Source organism: Taeniopygia guttata, chromosome 14 (genome assembly GCF_048771995.1).
Source record: "Taeniopygia guttata chromosome 14, bTaeGut7.mat, whole genome shotgun sequence".
Lineage (NCBI taxonomy): Eukaryota > Metazoa > Chordata > Aves > Passeriformes > Estrildidae > Taeniopygia > Taeniopygia guttata.
In genome coordinates this window covers 3148927-3168165 of record NC_133039.1, presented here as the reverse complement: position 1 = coordinate 3168165, position 19239 = coordinate 3148927, and the positions used below count along the sequence as shown (strand labels likewise).

Sequence of the window (19239 nt, the reverse complement as noted above, 5' to 3'; positions counted from 1 at the left end):
CTACATGGGGAATCTGTAGGAGGGAAGTCTGATGTGGGGGCTGGCTTGTCCCTGTGATGCCAGTGCTGTGATTTTGTTACAGTGCGAGGTGGCTTCTTGCACCTCACAGAAGCTCTTTCTTTCCGTCGTGACCCGGACTTGATCAGCTCCACAGTCTGTGCCATCATTGCAACCCTGAAATCAGGAGAGAAATGTAATGTGGAGCCAGAGCTCATCAGCAAAGGTATGAATGTCCTGCTGTCCTTTGTAGAAGCAGCTTGAACTTCCATCCCAGCAGGGCAGTGCCTAGTGTGCAGGCTGTGGGAATCTGCCTTCTCCCTGGATCAGAAAATGTGAACTGATGCAAACTTGGCCCTATCCTGTATCACTTCCTTTCCCCCACTGTATGTGGGTTTATAAACTGTGATCTAGGGCTCAGATTAAGTCTCTGAGCAAACTGTTGGTTTCCACTAACAAAAATAAATGGAAGCCTATTATCCCAGATAAATGGTTTCTGTCTTCCTCACTGAGCCTGGCTATCAGGAATAATACTTGCAAGGTTCCATACCTTTTACCACATACTGAAGTTAATGAGTGGCATCTTTCTCCCTCTGCTAGTCCTTCAAGGTCTGATTGAAACCCACTCTCCATACCTGGAGGAGCTGCTGACTGTCCTCTTCTCAGCTACTGTTGACACCAGGTGTCCTGCCATGAAACCAATTGCTGTGGTGTGCTCCTTGTTGCTCCAGGACAAAGAAGAAACACCAGTAAAGAAGGAGGTGGAGAGTTGCAGGTGAGCCAAGGCAATGATGGGAGTTCACAGGTAGGTCTGGGCGCATGGTATCACCAGTGACACTGGCCTTTTTTGGTCCACAGTGCTGACTCGGCTTGGCCAGGGCCTGCCTCTGGTCTTCTCAATGACTGGCTGGAGATGTTGGACCCAGAGGTGATCAGCAGCTGTCCTGATCTACAGCAGAAGCTACTGTTCTCCTGGAACAAAGTAAGAGTTGTTGGGCAGAGGGACTGCTGTGATGAAAGGACTTTCTGGGGTACTGACCTGCACCTGGAAGTGTGGCAAGGGTTAGTTTTATGTTCTGCCACAGGTTACTGTATGAGTTCCTAAGCAGTACAGGCTGACTAGGAGGACAGTTCTGTGCAAGGCTCACATTTCTCAGTGCAGGGCTTATGTTTCCTCTTATTTTTATATTTCCTCATCTATGTTCTTTTAAGGACTTCAAAGTGCTTTACAAACACAGCACGGTCCCATAACAACCCAGCCAGCTGTGTTTTTGTTGGTATTTTTGCAGACAGATGAATAGCTTGCCCAAAGTGCCATGCCAAAGCCCAAAGTGCTTAACCAAAGTTAAAGCTGAAACCGAATTTCATATCTGATGCCATGTTCTCTGAGAAAGTGCTGTCCAAATCCTTGTGCTGTCTGTTTTCCTGGGTCATCATCCCTCTGTAATACACAATATGGCATCTCCTACAGCCACCTTGCTACCAGAACCTGTTCATTACATCTCTTCCTCTTTTGGTGCTTCCAGGCAGGGTCCCAGGTGCCCTCCTTCCGCCCATACCTCTTGGCTCTTCTGACTCACCAGTCCAGCTGGAGCACACTGCACCAGTGCATCAGGCTTCTGCTTGGCAGGAACAGGGAGCAAAGGTGAGTCTTGTTTGTCAGGCCTAGCCAAGGGATTGTGTTGGGCAGCTCTGTCTGTCTGAATGAGAACAAAACCTGCCATGTTCATGATGTGTCTGCCAGGAGATGTAAGTCAGCCAAAAACAGACTTTGTGAGAAGGATGCAGATTTCAGTCCTGCTGATTTGTGTACCTGGATATAAATATTACCTACTGTTTGATGGAAGCAGCACATAAAGATTTGGCTGTGTTCTAAACAGGAAGTGCTAATTGTGGGTAATCCATCTTGCATTGCCCTTGTTGGTAGTCTTTATGAACACAGGGTTTGCAGGATGGCTTGGATAGCAAACTGAGGGCTCTCTCTGTACTTGAGCAGGCTCTGATGGATCTTTTGGTTGTGCTAAACTCTATTTCCAGTCTTTCTCTAGCCCTTTCATTACATCAGCATTCCAGTTTTGATCTCTGCAGCAGCCCTAGCTCTGAGCTTCTATGCACAGCTTTCAAATGCTGAAGTTCCAGTGTAGTAGTATTGTTACAGTTATGGACCAGGAAATGCTAAAACCTAATAACAGCAATACTTCTAAAACTGGTAGTATTTCAGATTATTATTGTATTCTTAATTTCTTGCTCAAAATTAAATTACTTTCTCAGTTCAAGGTAACTGCTGTGATAGGGACAGTAAGGTCATTGGTCTGATTGTAACTGTTTGTGTTGATGACCAACTCCTGACCTTGGTGTAAGGCTCCATGTAGCCCCCACACTTTCTGAATGCCATTTGTTCTGTTCTGTACGCTGTGCTGTGCTTATTGCAACAACTATTTAGTCATAATCTGGGAACAGAACCAACCCCCTTCTTGAGACTTAATAGGTCCTATTTTTACATTTGCAGATGTTTCTTTCTCCACAGCACTCATCATGTTTAGTGATGCTTCCATGTGTTCTTGTGCTGCCCGAGGGTTGTGTTGACTCTGATTGCAAATCTGTCTTCTTTTGTCTTCTGGCAGGTTTGATCCAACTGCATCCTTGGATTTCTTGTGGGCCTGTATTCACATTCCTCGGATCTGGCAGGGAAGGGACCAGAGAACTCCTCAGGTATTGGTTCAGTTCTTCCAAGATTCCTATCTGGATGGTGTGAGGGGCAATGTTTTCACAGTGCCTGATTTTTACATGGCCAAGAAGTGGCTGGAGTGATTCAGGTGCAGTGTGCCAAGTTTGCTGCCTGTACCTCAGCTGATTGCTTAGCTGCTCTGCTGTTACATATTACAGTGGCAATTTAGAGTCCAAAAAGCTGATAGGAACACATAAAGTTTGCCCACTTGGCATTTCCCCTGCAGCAGTTGCCACAATATCTGGTAAAGGCACAAGAGAGTGGCAAGCAAGCTAAAACTCAGCATGGGATAATTGCCATTTTACAAAGAAAAGGAAGCTGTGTCTCTTCTTTGGTTTGGTGACTGAATTATGCTTTCTGACCCATCACACTTGTTGAGATGGAAGTGAATGAAGAAGTAGAGGAGGGGTAAAGAGATTTTATTTGGGGCTGTGATGCTTTCAGAGCTTTAGATGTGGGACTGTTCTTAAGTCTGGTTCCTTGATGTAGTCAGGGAAGATTCCAGGGAAGGTTCCAAGATTCCAGTCAGGGAAGGTGTGACTAGAAGGAGCTAAGGATCTTGAGATTTAGTGTGGAATAATTTGGGGTGTCCTCTTGCATTACAGAAGCGCCGTGAGGAATTCGTGCTCCACCTGAGGGCATCAGAACTGATCAGCATGGTGGAGCTGATCCTGGCTGAGGCAGAGACCAGATACCAGAACGCTGACGAGGCCTCCTGCACGCTCATCCAGTCCCGACTGCCGCTGCTGCTCAGTTGTTCTCATGGAGACCTTGAGAATGTCAAAAAAGTAACAGAATATTTGACCAGCTGCATCCAGCAGTGGGGAAGCAGGTGAGGGTGCAAATGAGGAGCATTGTCTGCTGGAGTTGTAGTTCTTGGGCACAGGCAGGCAGATAATGATGAGACTTGCCAGTATGTCTTCATTTAAGAATATCGTGTTCCAGAGCCTGTATGAAAATGCACACTATCCTCCCCGATGCTTGGGGAAATAATAAGAGGTTTTAAGTGGTACTCAGCCCAGGAAGCTGACTTCAAAAGTGAAATTTAAGGACCTTCTTGCTTTTAGGACTTCAGAATGAAATTCTTGACATGCTTGGGTTTTTTCTTTTGTTCTTGAAGGCAGTGGTTATTTTTAATTACTAGTTCCTAACGTGGGATTTCTTGTCTACTCATCCCTTGAGTCACTGCTTGTAATACATCCTGCTTCTGACTTGCTTTCAAAGCTGAATGGAGACCAAATTGTTTCCTAACAGCTATTTTAAGACTGTGGAAAGAACAGGAAGATGATGTTTTTGTGGCAGTGAAAGGAACTGACCTAATTCCAGCCTTACTTATGGTGATATTAGGAAAGATTCTAAGTAACTGTTGCTTTCTACTGCCTCCCAGTACAGACAATGTCAGGGATCTCCAGGGGTTTCAGGTGTGTAGAGAACATGCTGGTTAGTCTGAATAGTTGTGGTTCTGACTTCTTTTCCAATCAGGATGGGGCTGACTGTGAGTACCACTCTGCACTGGAGATGTAAGCAGAGCTTTCTTGTCCTGTGTTCTTTGAACTGCACTTTGCTAACTCCAGATGGCCTCATGATGGATCCCCACAGACTGTGGATGGATCTCTGTAGAAAATGAATGATTTGAGCTGTTCAAAAGAAGTGAAGTCTTTAAAAACACTGGTTGTGATTAGTCATGTCTGTGTTTTCACATGCTCTGTTTGCCACATGCAGGAATGGTGTTACTAATCTGATGGTTCTTGGATGTTTGCTGGTTGAACTAATGTAGTATCCAGTGGCTGACCTCTCCCTTTTTCCTTTAGCTCTGTGGGGAAATGCTGCCAGGACCTTCTGCTGCAGATATACCTGCAACTACCTGAGCTCCTTGTGCCTATGCCTGAGATGCTTCTTACCAGTGAAGGAGCCAGAGACAGCAGCACTTGCAAGGTAAAGTTAGAGACATAGGAATACCCCTTTCCAGTTGTATATGCAGAATGGATGCTACCTTGATGCCCAGTTTAGAAGGTGAGGACTGGCAAAAGCTTCCTGGGTGACTTTGGTATCTTTATTTTGCCCTTCTGATACCCCATCCCTACCTGCACTCTCCAGAGCAGAGAGTTCTGGTGTAGTTTATTTTGCAGTGTCCTTCTATCAAATAATATAAGCTCCACAAGCTTCTGTGTGCCAAAGGCTTCTGTAAGGCACAAGTGTGCAGGCATCTGATCCTGCTTTGATGTCTGTAGGGACTGTGGACTTCAGATCCCATGCCAGCTGGAACACTGCATCTGCTCACAGATTCTACCTGAAAATAATTTCTGTTAACCCCCCTGTGTAGCTGGAAAGGAATTGGGAAACACTGCTGGAGAGCCAGGGGCTGGTTTGTACATTAAACTTCTTAACAGTTTGCTCATTATTTTTCTTCCAGCTTGATGCCCTGGTTCACAGATTCATTAACCTCCTCGCAGACACCAGTGACTCCAAGTCATCGGAAAGCCGCGTGTGGGATGCCAATATGGCCTGCAGGAAGTTGGCTGTGGCTCATCCCATCCTCCTCCTTAGGTACCTCTCTCTCCCTGTGTGTGGCTGGGGCTTATTGAAAAGCATCCACCCTTGTCCTAGAAAGGGAACAAACTTGCAGCAATCACAGTGATGCTGACAGAATTCACCTTCACGTACAGAAGTCAGGAGAAAAGGCAGCAAAGTTACATCTTTTACAGTGAGGCAACACCTTGTGTCCGTCAGGAAATAATCTTGGAATTGGAGACTGGGGAACAGAGTATGAGTGGGAAATGGGGCATGCTGTGTCTATCCATACAGGGATCAAGACAAGAACTCTGAGAGAGGATAAGGGTTTTTGCCTTCCAGGAACTGAGGTAACATGTAACTTTGAAAGATCTAGGCCTAGATTTTCTTGTTTGGTGTTTCAGGCACTTACCAATGATTGCAGCACTGCTGCACGGCCGCGTTCACCTCAATTTCCAGGAATTCAGGCAGCAGAACCACTTGACCTTCTTCATCCATGTCCTGGGGATCCTGGAGCTGCTCCAGCCGCAGGTCTTCCAGAACGAGCACCAGGCGGCACTCTGGGACTGTCTCCTCTCCTTCATCCGGCTGCTGCTGGTAGGAAAATCCTGCTTCCCTCCGTGTGCAGGCTGCTGGCCACTAGATGGGGAAGCTCGTGCAACACAGGGCCAGCCTTGGTGCTTCTCATTTGAAGGGAAAGCCTTCCTAAATGCCTAAGAACAAAAAAGTTCATTAAGTACCTTGGAGAGCTTGAAGAGGAGGCGGGAGATCAAGAAGCTTCTCCCTGGTACCCAGAGGTGCAGGATGGGGCAGTGCTTTGCTGCTCTTTTTTGGTTAATTCTCACCTTCTTGATCCTTTCCCAGAACTACAGAAAATCTTCACGGCACCTGGCTGCCTTCATCAGCAAGTTTGTCCAGTTTATCCACAAGTACATCACGTGCAATGCCCAGGCAGCTGTCTCCTTCTTGCAGAAGCACTCGGATCCACTCCAGTAAGCTTCCTTATGCCTGTTAGCCCATGCTCAGTCAGATTGCCAGGAGCTAATCAGACAGAAGACAGCGAGAGGATGTGACAGAGTAGCTGCTAATATGGCACTTTTTTACCCTTGGCTCCCTTAAGTCTCCACTGAAATGAGCAGCATATCTCTTCTTTATAGGTGAAAACTGTGCCCAAGGAAGTCACATAATGACTTTAACTCATATAATGGCCTAAATGTTATATTGAGGCATTATAGTGCCCTGCAACCTTTCCAGAGAGGCAGCTGGAGAGTCTTTCCCCAGAGCAGCGTTTGCAGGCTCCCACCTACAGATAAGTGGGGAAAATGCATTTGAGTGCCAGTTATGAAGAAAGGAAAAATCTTGTTTCTGCTTCTGAGAAGCTCTTTGTTTCAGTGTACATATCTGTGCTCATGCCCTTATTGCTACTGAAAGCCAAACACACCACCTCTTTTTCCCAGTGACCTGTCATCAGACAACAGTGACCTAGCAATGCTGAAGTCCCTTCTGGCTGGGCTGAGTCTGCCTAGTAAGAGTGGCATCTTGGACAGGGGCTCTGATGAAGAGAAAGATGGTGAGTCTGGGTGGAAGAAGAGTTATTCCAGCTGATAAACCTGCAGTCTGTTTTGTAGTATTGGTGTTTTTGTGGGGTGTATACTGTACTTGTTCTTGTAACAGCTCCATGTGTTTGGAGTGGAGAATGGCCCTTGTATGCTCAGCAGCTGGGAACCAGTATTTGGGATGGGTTAATTTGTTTTCCTGCCAGTGGTATCACTACTGGAGCAGAACAGCTCTTAACAAGGGCGAGTTTCCTGGTCGTGGACGTTGCCCTTTTAATCCACACTTAAGGACTGACCTGCTAGGGGGACTCTAAGGGTACATCCATTCTTCCACTGTTTACACCTTGCACAGCTTGCATGGGAAGATTATTCAGTATTAAAAGAGCTTGCAAAGCTTCCTCCTCAGTGTCAGCTGAGGGGGTTACAGGAGGTGCAGTGAGATTAGAGACAGTGTGAGAGACAGGAATTGTATCTCAGCATTGCTGGTGGCTCATGATACACCACTGCACTGGTAGGGAGTACTGGCCAGTCCTCAGGCTGTGAGGAGTGCCCTGCTTTCTCTCTCTCCCCCCAGATGAAGCAGCTGCTGGCTCTCTCCCCCTGGTCAGCGTGTCCCTCTTCACTCCCCTCACGCCGGCTGAAATGGCCCCGTACATGAAGAGGCTCTCCAGAGGCCAGACAGTGGAGGGTGAGTGAGGACCTGCTGTGCAAAGACACAGGGCAAACGCAGATATCTGTCAACCTTTTTACTTATCTGTCAGCAGCAGCCTGGTTTCCTCTTCCAGTCTTGTGTTTGGAAATCTCCAGCAGTTAGGATGTTGTTCCATTTCTGGATTAACTTGTCCATGGCCTCCTGTGATTCTATGACAGAGGCTTCCTGTGATTCTGTTATCACTTAGCTCAGCAGTACTTCAGTGGCCCTTCTAGGCCATTTGAGATTGGCCCTTCTGGGCCATTTGATGGCCCCTTTGAGTCTCTTCAAGGATCTTTAAGCATTTTGGGAGATAGTATGAGTAATTCAAGGAGTGCTGCAGCTCTGAAGTGCTGATAGGAATGAAATACCAAAGTGATGAGAAGCAGGATTTGCTAGAAATCCCCAAATGGCCTTCATGGAAGAAAACCATGTTAATCTGGCATATGGGAACAATTATCTCCAAAGGTCTTCTGAAATTACAGGTGTCCTTTGTTCAAACTTAGGTTGTGACAATTTTTCTTCCAAGGTAGAATAGGACAAAAAAGTCCTGCCTGTAGCCTGTCTTTTAAAGAAACACTCTGAAGGTCTTTAGAAACAGAAGGTGTTCGGAAACTGAAACCTCTCACCCCATTGCACTCCTTCCCCTGCTTGGGCAGCTTGGGATGTGTTGATCTGGCACATCCCTGGTCTCCTCCTTTCTGAAGAACTACCTTTATTATGCTACCTACCTCTGTGTGCAAGTGGGAAAACTTGATGGCTTGGGTGATCTGTTTTGTGGGGAAAAAGAAAAGATTCTTTGTTGGATCAGTGGATTTCAGTCACCTTTTCAACCTGTGTCTTCTCCCAGACATCCTGGAGGTGCTGACAGACATCGATGAGATGTCCAGACGGAGGCCAGAAATTCTTGCCTTTTTTGCTGTGAGTATTGGTGTCTCAGACTGCCACTGGAAGGAAGAGATTCTTTTCACCAGAGTCTGTTGCACAGCCAGCTTAAGCACTACCATTCCTCTCCGTTTTGGGTGGTTGTTGCAGCACCTTAGGAGAAAAGTGTCCTCAGTTAGCCCTGCTGAGGGCAGACGGTATTTCCCTCCATTGCATACTGCCTCAGCTATCATATACTGTATGTCAGAGGAAGAATTAAACCTCTGTCCTCTTCCCAGGGCAAGGAGAGAACAGAACAGCTCTGTTGAATAAACTGGAAACTAGGGAAAACTCAGCTGTCCCACATGAAATAAGATTACAGAAGAGTACTTTAAAGTATTCAAAACCAGGATAATCTGTCTTATAAAAAGGGATTTCTGGGGTCAGCCAGTACCTGCTGGATTTGTGTTTGGCTGGCTTGGTGTGGAGGGGGAGTAATTCCAATCTGAGTGGTTTGTGCTCCCTGAATGGCCCTGTGATCCACATTTGTCCATCTTTCAGACAAACCTGCAGAAGCTGATGAGTTCATCAGAGGATTCCTGCCGAAACCTGGCCTTCAGCCTGGCTTTGCGCTCCATCCAGAACAACCCCAGGTGAGCACCACTGGAACTGAGGCTGTGCTGGCTGATCTGGGCTGTACTGACCCTGTCATGTTTCACTCCCAGCATTGCTGCAGATTTCCTGCCCACCTACATGTACTGCCTCGGCAGCCGAGACTTCGAGGTGGTGCAGACAGCTCTGAGGAACCTGCCTGAATACACCCTCCTTTGCCAGGGTACGTGGAGATCAGCCACCTTTGGGGCGTGGTTGGTCAAAACTGGGGTCCTGTGCTCCCCTGGGAAGTGGCCATGGATCGCTGTTGCTTAGACCAGGCTGTCAATATCAACAGTAGCTTTGGGCTGAGCTTCACAAGGGGGATTTGTCATAGAGACAAGGGGGGCTTCCTTGAAATAGATTTGCTCCCTTGTGGTTTTCTCTGAGTTGTGTGTGACCTCTCACACGATCACAAACCCACAGAGCTGTTAGAGGGGGGATTGTGCCAAGTTCTTATGGACGGGCTGCACATGCTCACCCAGTGATTGTTGGTGGATTGCTCTTGCCCATGGGGCCCTGGGGCCAGTCCTCACTCTGCCTTTCCCTTTTCCTTTCCCAGAGCACGCAGCAGTGCTGCTGCACAGGGCCTTCCTGGTGGGCATGTACGGCCAGATCGACACCAGCTCCCAAATCTCAGAGGCCTTGAAGATTCTGCACATGGAGGCCATGATATGAACATGTGGTTCTGGGAGTTCCACTTCCAGAGGAATTAATTTAATGGATTCATCAGCTGCATTACAACCCTGTAAGAAGAACGGTGTATTGTAACCCATGTGCTGGAGGATCAGAGGTGATGTAGGCCAGACTGGGCTGGAAAAGAAGAAGGTGCTGACTGAAGATCAGAAAAGGGCAAGGATCAATCTGGCTGGCTAAGATGCCATTATTGTGGGAGAAAAATCTCCTAAACATTGTGCCAAACAGGGACCACTTCCTTCATGGGGTCTTGGGACAGTGGCTGTCGGTTTGTTTGGGGTTTTTTGTGTCTCCAAGAAGGCAGAGCTGCTGGGAGAGCAGAAGGGAGTGAGTGTTGGCCCTTACATTAGAAATGTCTGCACTCTCTGTGTTGGAGAGAACATGCAGATTTGTGCAGGGGGAGAGACCACTTTGGTTTCTGGGGGTGGATTTTTTTTTTATTTTATAATTAAAATTCTCTTTGTTTCCATTGTGCCTTTCTCTGCTCCCTTGGGTATAGCTTGACATCCCTCTCACCCTGTTCTTCAGTCTCTTGTTACTCTGGACAAAACATCTCTGGAAGACCTGTTTCCATGGCCCAGTGCTCACAGAGCTGTCTAGGCCTTTTGCAGGATGTGTAAGAAATGGAGCATATTTGGAAGGATCAGTGGGGTACCATGGATGAGTTGGGTCAGTACCAACTGCTGACAGGACAACTTCTAAGAGGTTCCTTGGAAAACTTTTGTTTAAAAACGAATAAAACAAACTTCTTGGTACATCTGCAAACATCCCAGCAGCTGGCCACTGTCACAGTGGAGTCTGAAGAAGCAGCTTTGTTTCATCTTTGGGATCTGCCAGTGCCTGCCTGTGACTCTTCTGACCACCTCTCACTGGTCCTTGCCTGCTGATAGGGGTGAGGGGTGAGGGTTTATTTGCCAGCTGTCATTTGAGGATAGGAAATATTCCTTTCCACTGCTCCACATGCTTTTTCTCCAGTCTCACTTAATTCTAATCACCAGTTTGTTCTCATGTAATTTGTCTCTATTCCTCTAGTGTTCCACTTGTTAGTAGAGAAACACTGTAGTATAGCAATGACAAACATCCTGGAGGAATTGTATCTATATCTCCTTGCTGGTGGTGGGGATAGTTGTGAGCTCATAGGTGCCTGGGTGGGGTAATACTGGCTGTTCTTGCACATGAGGAATACCACAGCTGAGCACTTTAGTTAGTGTGTCAAAATATGAATGAATGTCTAGCTGGCTTTGCAAAGAAGTGGAGAAGAAAAGGGGGAGAACTGAACCTCCCATCAGCTCTAAGTAGCCTTGTCTTTAAATAGAGATTAGAGCTATCAGTTATGGATGTAACATGCTCTTCTCCTCAGCAGCATCTGCTTTGCATCCGGAGCCACTACTGTGGCAATTAGCTCCATATAAATTATGTGGAGGAGCAGCTGAAGGAGATCAAGTCATTGGAATGGGTTTCCTGAGGGGCTCAGTGACAGCAGGATTAAAGCCTGTCCAAGGGGAGCCAGTACTCTCACTGGGAACCCTTACCTCAGTCCCTTCTCACACATCATTAAGGCACTGCTCCGTTTGTCAGAGCAGGGAGGTAGTTCTCGGTGCTGCTGTGGGCCTAGAGCAGCTGGGAACCTGTGGGACTTCCTGGAAAAGGGCTTATAAGGACTTTGAGTCAAGGAGCAAGGAAGATGTCTCAAGAGTGTGATTGTGCAAAGACAGTGACTCAAACACGATAGTGGTGCTTTGGTAAAGATCTCTACAGCTGGGGATTTCCAGAAATTCCACTCTGGAACTGCAACTAGAAACATTTACAGGCAAAACCAAACAATGTGGTTGGTCCCAAATTGTCCTTTGTCTGTTTTGCAATGCCTGTGGTGAGCAGACCTGCTCCAGGATGCAGGAGCAGGGCACGCTTGGATGTTGGCAGAACTATTTCATGACCCCCTCAGTCCAGAGCAGACAGGCTTTGCAGAGCTCTGTGGAAAGAGATGTGTCTGGGAAGGTGGAAGGAGCATCTCATTAACAGCAGCAGCAATCTCCTTTTGGGAAATCAGGAAATGAAGCCAAATGGAGATGATGTGGGTGGAAGTTACTCTGCAGAACTGAGACTTCCTATAGATCTCCCAGTACAAAAATCATGCTCTGTGATTTGTTGATCTCTCCTTTTTGCTGTGTTGAAGGTTCCCACAATGCATTTTCTGTGCTGCCATCCTCTGCTTAGACCCAGTGGAGCTCAGCAGGTTGTCTTGGCTTGAAGCACATCATCACAACCAGATCAGTGCTGGAAACAGGGCTGTCAGAGGGTGCCTGGCTGGGTGGAGACAGCTCAGGGCAGGGCCCCATCCCTGCTCTTGGGGAAGGCAGCTGTGGCAGCTCTCAAATGTTGGTGACAGTGGTACTGATGCCCTGACACTTGCCTGCCTGTAATCTGTGCTCTGTGATTTCCATCTCTGCCTGGCTGAGCTGACAGGCTCACCCTTCACAGCTCATCCCAGGCTCCTCCTGGGGCTGGGGCCATCTTCTGTGTCTTCCAGAGCTTGTGCCTTGATCAGAAGAGGAGTGGTGACGAGGTTTGTAGGGTCTTTCCTGGCCAAGCCCATGGGGCCCCAGTGCAAGTCACTGCTCCCATCTGCCTTACAGGCAGCACTTCCCAAACTGGTGCAAAATGCTTGTTTAAACACCTTTTACCATCATCTCCTGTAGTCAAGAGGTTTCTAAAGAGAACTGGGCTGCCAGAGCTGGTCTGGGGCTGGGGAATGTTTAACACTGGCTCATGGGGAGGCTTTTTCTCTTCTCAGATACACTGGGAATCCCTTGCCAGCTGTAGGGGAGGCATGATGGGGAAGACTGGCCAGAGGTTTGTTTCTCATCCTGTGGCTGCACCCAGCTCAGGGCAAGGCTGGCTCTTGTACAGCATGCACAGCATGGGCCTCCACTGCTTGGCTGGGCACAAGTGGGCATCTCTAAGCTGGCCATGCCACACACCTGGCACCCTGTGTGGCTGGAATGTGCCAATATCCTGGAGGTTTGTGGCTCTTTGATGCAGCTCTGGGCAAGGTTGTGCATCCCAGGAACTGTGAGGGGTATCCTGGAGCAGCATGTAAATTTGGTCATGAGCAGGGCATGACTGAGGAGGGAGGTACCTGCCTGTTTCCTGCCTCAGGGGCTGCTGCCTCTGGGACATGCTTGGCACTGGGGAGCTGGACAAGTCCCACCACCGAGCTCAGAGGAAAATCTGCCCAACCTGCTGTGCCAACAGCAAAAGCACGGGGAGAGGTGTGCAGCTAACAGCCACCAACTGGGATTTCATGGCTAAAGGCTGATGTGTCAGCCATGAGAAATGAGAAGGGGTGAAGAGAAGCCTCACCTTGCAAGGAGCAGCAGGCAAGAAGTCTTGTGCAAAATAGAAAAGGAGAGGAAACCTCTCATTTTACCTGTGTCTGTGAGTGGAGCCTATCCCAGGACTGATCCCTGGGCCCTGCCATCCACTTCCTCCAGCCAACCTCATCTGTGACCTCCATCAGTGACAAATGCACTCCTGGCCCTGCCTGCCCTCAATCAACTTCCTTCTGGCCGTACCATGATTCAGGACAGTATTGTTCACACTTAATTCAAGGACTTGTTTGCTAAAAGCTAAAAATGGTAAGACTTTTGTTAACTTCAGGACAGTCAAAGCCAGCCCCATGCCATCCAAGTAGCCTGGCTGCTATAGAGGTAGCATTTGAGCATTTGCCTGAGGTGGACTGTTCTCTGTGTTGCCTGTCTGCATTTAGATAATGTGCCCCTAAAGTAGCAGAATATAGAGCTTGAAATTTCCCATCAGTTTAAAATTAGAAGACCTCTATAACAACATATCTGCCTGTCCTGTGTTGCTGGTGGTGTTTTGGTATCAGCCTGTTTGCAGAGACACCATCTCTAACACAAGATACAGGCAAAAATTGTCAAGACCCCCAGCAACAATTAAAAAATTAATTAAGCTACAGTAGCCCAGTCATTGCTGGGTAATTATTAAGCTGTAAGAATTGCTAATTGTCTTATTAGCATTAAGCAATTATGCAAATAATGGAAAACATACCATAAGAGTAATAAAATTACCTCCCTTTCTCTCTCTCTTTTTTTTTTTAAACCACTAATGATATTCAAAATTCAAAGTGATGCATATAGTTTTATTGTGAGTATCTTTGGAGAGGAGTGAGACCTCTAAGGGTGCTCAGCCCTTTAGGGGCATCCCAAAACACATCCACCATGAGTTCTCTTGCAGAGCTTGTAGTGCCCCACACCAGGCCATCCCTGATTCTGCACCCACCAAGGCACCAACACAGGGACACGGTGCCAGTGGCTGTGGAGGACACAGAGTGGCCAGGACTGGAGAGTCACAATTTTTACTGTCATAGATGTTCTAGTGAAGTCCCTATTCTCCCCCTAATAAAGCACATAGTGCTTCAGGTTTGGTCTGAGTGAAAACAAGGCAGTTTGTGTTTTTTCCGTCAATTCAGTGCAGAAGTGGAAAGTTTTGGTCTTTAGAGTTACTCTGTCTCAAGGATTTTGTTGCTATGAAGTTCATAACCTGAGGTAAGAGCTGGTTTCTTTTCCAGGTGAGGTTCCAGCTGAATTTCAAGGTTCAGAAATAAGCTGAATGATGAGCAAGTGTTTTTGTGTTCCTTGAAACAACTTACCCTCACTACCTGGAAAAGGAAACTGCACTTACTCATATCTACAATAGGCCTGGAAAACATGAAGTGCTTTTTTGCTTCAGCACGTTCACACTGTTAATCACTAACAAATTTTATTGGTTTTATAGGCTTTAAATTCTGCTTTACTGATAAGACACAGCATTTCAAAATGCCCAAGCCAGTTCCTGCTCCAGGGTGCGTTCTGCTCCCATGGTTGTGCCTTGATAAACCTGGGGTCACTTCACCCAGTTGTGTGATCCAAACAGGTTTTGGTCTGCAAAACACCCCTTTGCTTTCACTTTCTGACAAGAATGGGGATGTTTGCAGCTCTTGGAGGACCAGAAAGAGTGTTCTGCCGTGGCAGTGCAAAGACTGGGGATCACCATCATGTTTCCCCTCCTTGGAAGACAAGGGGAGATCACCTTATGAAATAAGTACTGCCCCCAACCCTGTTGGAGTGCTCCTTTCAGCTCCCTGGGACTGGTGACCCACCAAACTGCTGTTTATGCCCTTTTCATTTTTCCTGTCTCCTGGTGTGTAGGATGCAGATGTGAGCAATCCCTTATCTTTGCTGCCTGGAAACAACTTTCTGAAATCACCCTCTAGCCTGTCCTTCATTTCACTCCACTGGGGGACAGAAGCGCCAGCAGGACATCTGGCTGCTGGGTAGGAGGGACAAGGGAGAGAGACTTCTTTCTGTTTTGATGTGATACTGTATTATACCTAGGTGATAGGACACTCTTTTTTTCTGGTGCTCACTGGTTTTGGTCCTTTGAGATTTTAGGATAATGGGTTTACCATTTATGAGCTTCTTGGGGGGATGTGTTGCAGAGAGATTTACCAAAGTGCCTTTTCCTGTAACTTCACGTTTCTCTTTCATCTTCTTGGAAGAATGGAAGAAGTGGAAATTCTTGTTTAGGCTTGAATTTATAATAACTTTTTTCTGCTACTTTTACAGTTCAAAATAGTCAGTCTCTGAGGGGAGGCAGGTATCATGTGGAAGCATTTCTGCGTGAGTAGCTGTGAAATTGTTGGGGCTTTCTTTTCCCTTTTTGGGGCCTTTCCATCTCTGTGGAGTCAGCCTGGCTGCCTTCTGGGGAGAGAGAGCTGATGAGGCATGCTACTGATGAGACAAATGCTTTTTCCTTCTTGTTTTAAATCCCTCAATTTAATTCAAGCCATTGGCATGAGGATGTATGAGAGCTCTTGGCTACGACACACACTTCCTATTGTTGGGAGTGAACAGCCCTGCACACAGCCTGCAGCAAAATTATGAAGTAGCTCAATTTGATCAGCTGATTTCTCACAATAGTTAAAAGATGTGGTTTTTTTCTATGATGTTACACTCTCTTATTAAAAAAAAAAAAAAAAAAAAAAGCATCACTTGTTGATTCTCAGCTTCACGAGGCCCTACATTTCCTGATACAAGGAATCAGCCCTTCCTCCCTTCGAGTCTTCAAGGTGGCAAATGTTGGTTGGGTTTTTTTGGGCTTTAGGGTGGCCTAGTCAGATATTTAAGTTCTTTCTCCACTAATGGTAAAGTCCATTGGTTGCTGCATATGGGAACCAGGATAAATTTAAGAGGTGATGGTGGAGTAATCCCCATTAGTCATAGTCATAGCAACTGTCAGGAAGCACCAGCATTTCTCTGTTGCAGCCTGGTATTTAAGAAGAGAAAGAAGAATGTCTGTAAGTAGAGAAGAATAAATCAGTCCATGTCTGTGGATTGCTGCTCCAACAAGCTTCCAAACACACCTTGGGAAGGGAGCTAGGGGAGCAGGCACTGTGCTGCAGGACACACTTTGCTCCATGAGCCAGCTGTGCATCATAGGTGGGAAACCTCACCCAGCAGCTCTGGGAAAAGCTCAGCGAGCAGGGGCAGGGTCTGTAAAACAGGATAAGGACCTGTAAGGCTCCCTCGAAGGAAAAGGTGTAGAAAGGAGAGGTACAATCCAGAGTAAGGGTTTGTAAGTATCATCCCCTGAGGAACATCCTCAGAGAACAGCAGCTGTGGGTAACAGGCAGCTCTGCTCCCTTCCTGCCACATTCCTCTCTCAGTGTGTGTTAGTTTACCTGTTGGTGCATTAAAGGCTCATCATAGCTGCAAACTCCCACAGAGCTCTCCTCCAGAGGTTGCACAAGTCTCTGCTGCCTGTGCTTTGGAAAGCCATTACTGGACCAGCAGTAATACCCTTACTGTATTAGCAAACTCCTTCAGCAATGTCGTTTTAATCACCTTAGTGGAAAATGTGGACCTGATTCTTCTGGTGTACCAAGGGCTGTACCTCCAGACTAATCCTCTCTTGGGATGCACAGCTTGGAGCCAGCAACTAATAGTTTCTTCTTCTGGTGCCTGCAAACCTGGATTTGTGGTCTGACCATCCTGGTGAAAAACAGGGCTCAGTGCAGGGAGGGACCGGGTGAAACGTGGTGGCCTGTGATACACCAAAAATCACAGCTGCTCTGAGCCCAGCCTGGCGTTCCACTCCCTGGGTCTGTGTCCCCTGCCACCCTGCCCCAGGGACTGACTGCATTGACTCACTGAGCTGCGTTTGTTAGAAGACAGATTGTCATGTTAAACAAATATATTTTAAAAAAACCCTTAGTCTCATTCCCTGGGCTATGCCCCATCTGGGCCATTAAATCTGAAAGGGGTAAGTACAGCTGTGTCAAAGCTGCACTCAGGAGCTGATTTTCACTGTTTGTATGACTGGCAACTGGCAACCACTCCATTTCCAAACCTCATTTCCTTCTCCTCCTTTCCCAGAGCTGAGCTATGTCAATTGGAAGCACAGTGGGGGATGCACACTGCTAAACAGAAACTCCACAGACACATTTCCTAAACCCAGCGCTTCCCCTTTATTTCTCACCAAGCCCTAAGATACCTGAGGATGGGAAGGGCTGCTCATTGTTAGCCAGGCTTTTTGTAAATTACACAATTTAATCAAAGGATTGTTGTGGAAATGTGGGACAGCTCATCTTTCAGGGCTCCAGCAAGTGTCTTTTTTGAGGGAAGTGAGGGATAAAACCCCAACTTTGAGTTAATCTAGCATTTCTTTTGGTCGGTCCCTTGGTATTCTGATTAATTTTGAGGGCAGATGTTTCTGCTTTCCATCACAGAATACACCCAGGACCTGGGAGCAGCCTCACAGTGCCGTATTTCCTCCTCACCACACCACTCTTGTTACGGTTGTGCAGCAACATATGCTAAGGCCTTATTACAAGGGATTCCTATAAATGGCATAAAGGATTAATAATGTATTTATAACACAACTTTTTTTTTAGTATAAAGTGATCTATAAATTTGTAATAAATGTTTTATAATGTTTTTGTAGCCTGTTATAAATGATAAATGGGAGACTATAGATGCCACATCAAATATTCATGCTGCATTGTGTGCATTATTATGCCATTACTGTTCAGGAAACCATTAATAATAAAGTGAATGGAGATGTAAAAGTTGCTGACATGCCCAGCAAGCCATTTATAATGAAATGTATAATCCTTACCATAAAGTAAATACATTGGCCAGTGATTGTTGATGAAATGGAAACACTCTGAATTATTTGTGAGGTATTTATATATTAATGTATATTATCCATATCATGTCACAGAAATGCCGTTAATATATTATATGTATTATTGATTATTTTCCCCTAATTTATAGGCAGCTGTTTAAGTGTTACCTTGTCTCTTCTCATGTTTTGCCAGCTGCATGAGGTCTGCTGAGTTATTTTACGGGGTGCGTGTGCTGCGGGGCAGCTGTTGCGAGCCGGCCAGCGCAGCGCTGGAGCGAGCCCAGCCCAGCTCACCGAGCCAGCCCGCGCTTCTCTGCGGGGACCGCGGGGTCCTGCCAGCCTCAGCCATTCCGTGGTTTCACGGCACTGCCGACGCCTGCTGCGCTGCCCCGGCAGGGACAGAGCCCTGAGCCCGGCTGCTCTCCTGCCCTCGCCACGGCGACACCTCCGGGCGGGCTCCGGGCGGGCTCGGGGCGGGCTCCGGGCGGGCTCCGGGCGGGCTCCGGGCGGGCTCGGGGCGGGCTCCGGGCGGGCTCCGGTTCTGGGCAGGCTCTGGGAAGGCTCTGAGAAAGTTCTGGGCAGGTTCTGGACAGGCTTCGGGCAGGTTCTGGATAGGCTCCGGGAAGGTTCTGGGCAGCTCTGGGCAGGTTCTGGGCAGGCTCTGGGCAGGTTCTGGGCAGGCTCTGGGCAGGTTCTGGGCAGGCTCTGGGAATGTTCTGGGCAGGCTCTGGGAATGTTCTGGGCAGGTTCTGGATAGGCTCCGGGAAGGTTCTGGGCAGGCTCCGAGAAGGTTCTGGGCAGGTTCTGGGAAGGCTCTGGGAATGTTCTGGGCAAGTTCTGGGCAGGCTTCGGGCAGGTTCTGGATAGGCTCCGACCAGGTTCTGAGAAGGTTCTGGCCAGGCTCCGGGCAGGCTCTGGGCAGGTTCTGGGCAAGTTCTGAGAAGGTTATGGGATGGTTCTGGGCAGGTTCTGGGAAGGTTCTTGGCAGGTTCTGGCAGCCGAGCTTAATCCTCCCTCCTCCTGCTCCCCGTTCTCTGTTTCTAGGGCGGGACAGGGGCTCTGGCAGCCCCGGCACCGCTGTCACTCGGTGTAGCAACACCGCGTTGGTGATGCTGGGGATGTATCGCCCCCCCAACTCAGGGTTACCCAGCGGACACTTACATTTAGGTGCTTTATGGTGCTTTTTAACTTTTTCTCTTCCAAATGGGGAGAAAACATCCTTCCCAGTGACTAAATACAATTCACGCTTCCCCCGGTGGCCGCTCCTTTGAGGTTTTTGTGTGGGAGCGGAGGAAATTTCCCTCGCCCTCCGTGAGGGCCCAGGGGTGAAACTTCCCTCACGCCGCTGGCGGTGCCCC

At 47.7% G+C, this 19239-nt stretch overlaps 1 protein-coding gene across 2 annotated transcripts in view; it reads left to right on the top strand.

The window, feature by feature from the left end:
• The window catches only part of INTS1 (integrator complex subunit 1), a 28404-nt gene extending 18241 nt beyond the window's left edge, over positions 1 to 10163 (top strand). For both annotated transcript variants that reach the window (XM_030285213.4, XM_030285212.4), the window contains exons 32-47: positions 83 to 223; positions 598 to 772; positions 856 to 979; positions 1524 to 1642; positions 2622 to 2709; positions 3331 to 3557; positions 4537 to 4660; positions 5139 to 5272; positions 5641 to 5833; positions 6101 to 6228; positions 6694 to 6806; positions 7367 to 7480; positions 8334 to 8404; positions 8909 to 9000; positions 9073 to 9182; positions 9561 to 10163. In XM_030285213.4, the coding sequence (XP_030141073.4) occupies positions 83 to 223; positions 598 to 772; positions 856 to 979; positions 1524 to 1642; positions 2622 to 2709; positions 3331 to 3557; positions 4537 to 4660; positions 5139 to 5272; positions 5641 to 5833; positions 6101 to 6228; positions 6694 to 6806; positions 7367 to 7480; positions 8334 to 8404; positions 8909 to 9000; positions 9073 to 9182; positions 9561 to 9676 (2069 nt within the window). In that variant the 3' untranslated portion in view covers positions 9677 to 10163. The remainder of the gene's footprint in view (positions 1 to 82; positions 224 to 597; positions 773 to 855; positions 980 to 1523; positions 1643 to 2621; positions 2710 to 3330; positions 3558 to 4536; positions 4661 to 5138; positions 5273 to 5640; positions 5834 to 6100; positions 6229 to 6693; positions 6807 to 7366; positions 7481 to 8333; positions 8405 to 8908; positions 9001 to 9072; positions 9183 to 9560) is intronic.
• The last annotated feature ends 9076 nt before the right edge of the window (positions 10164 to 19239 follow it).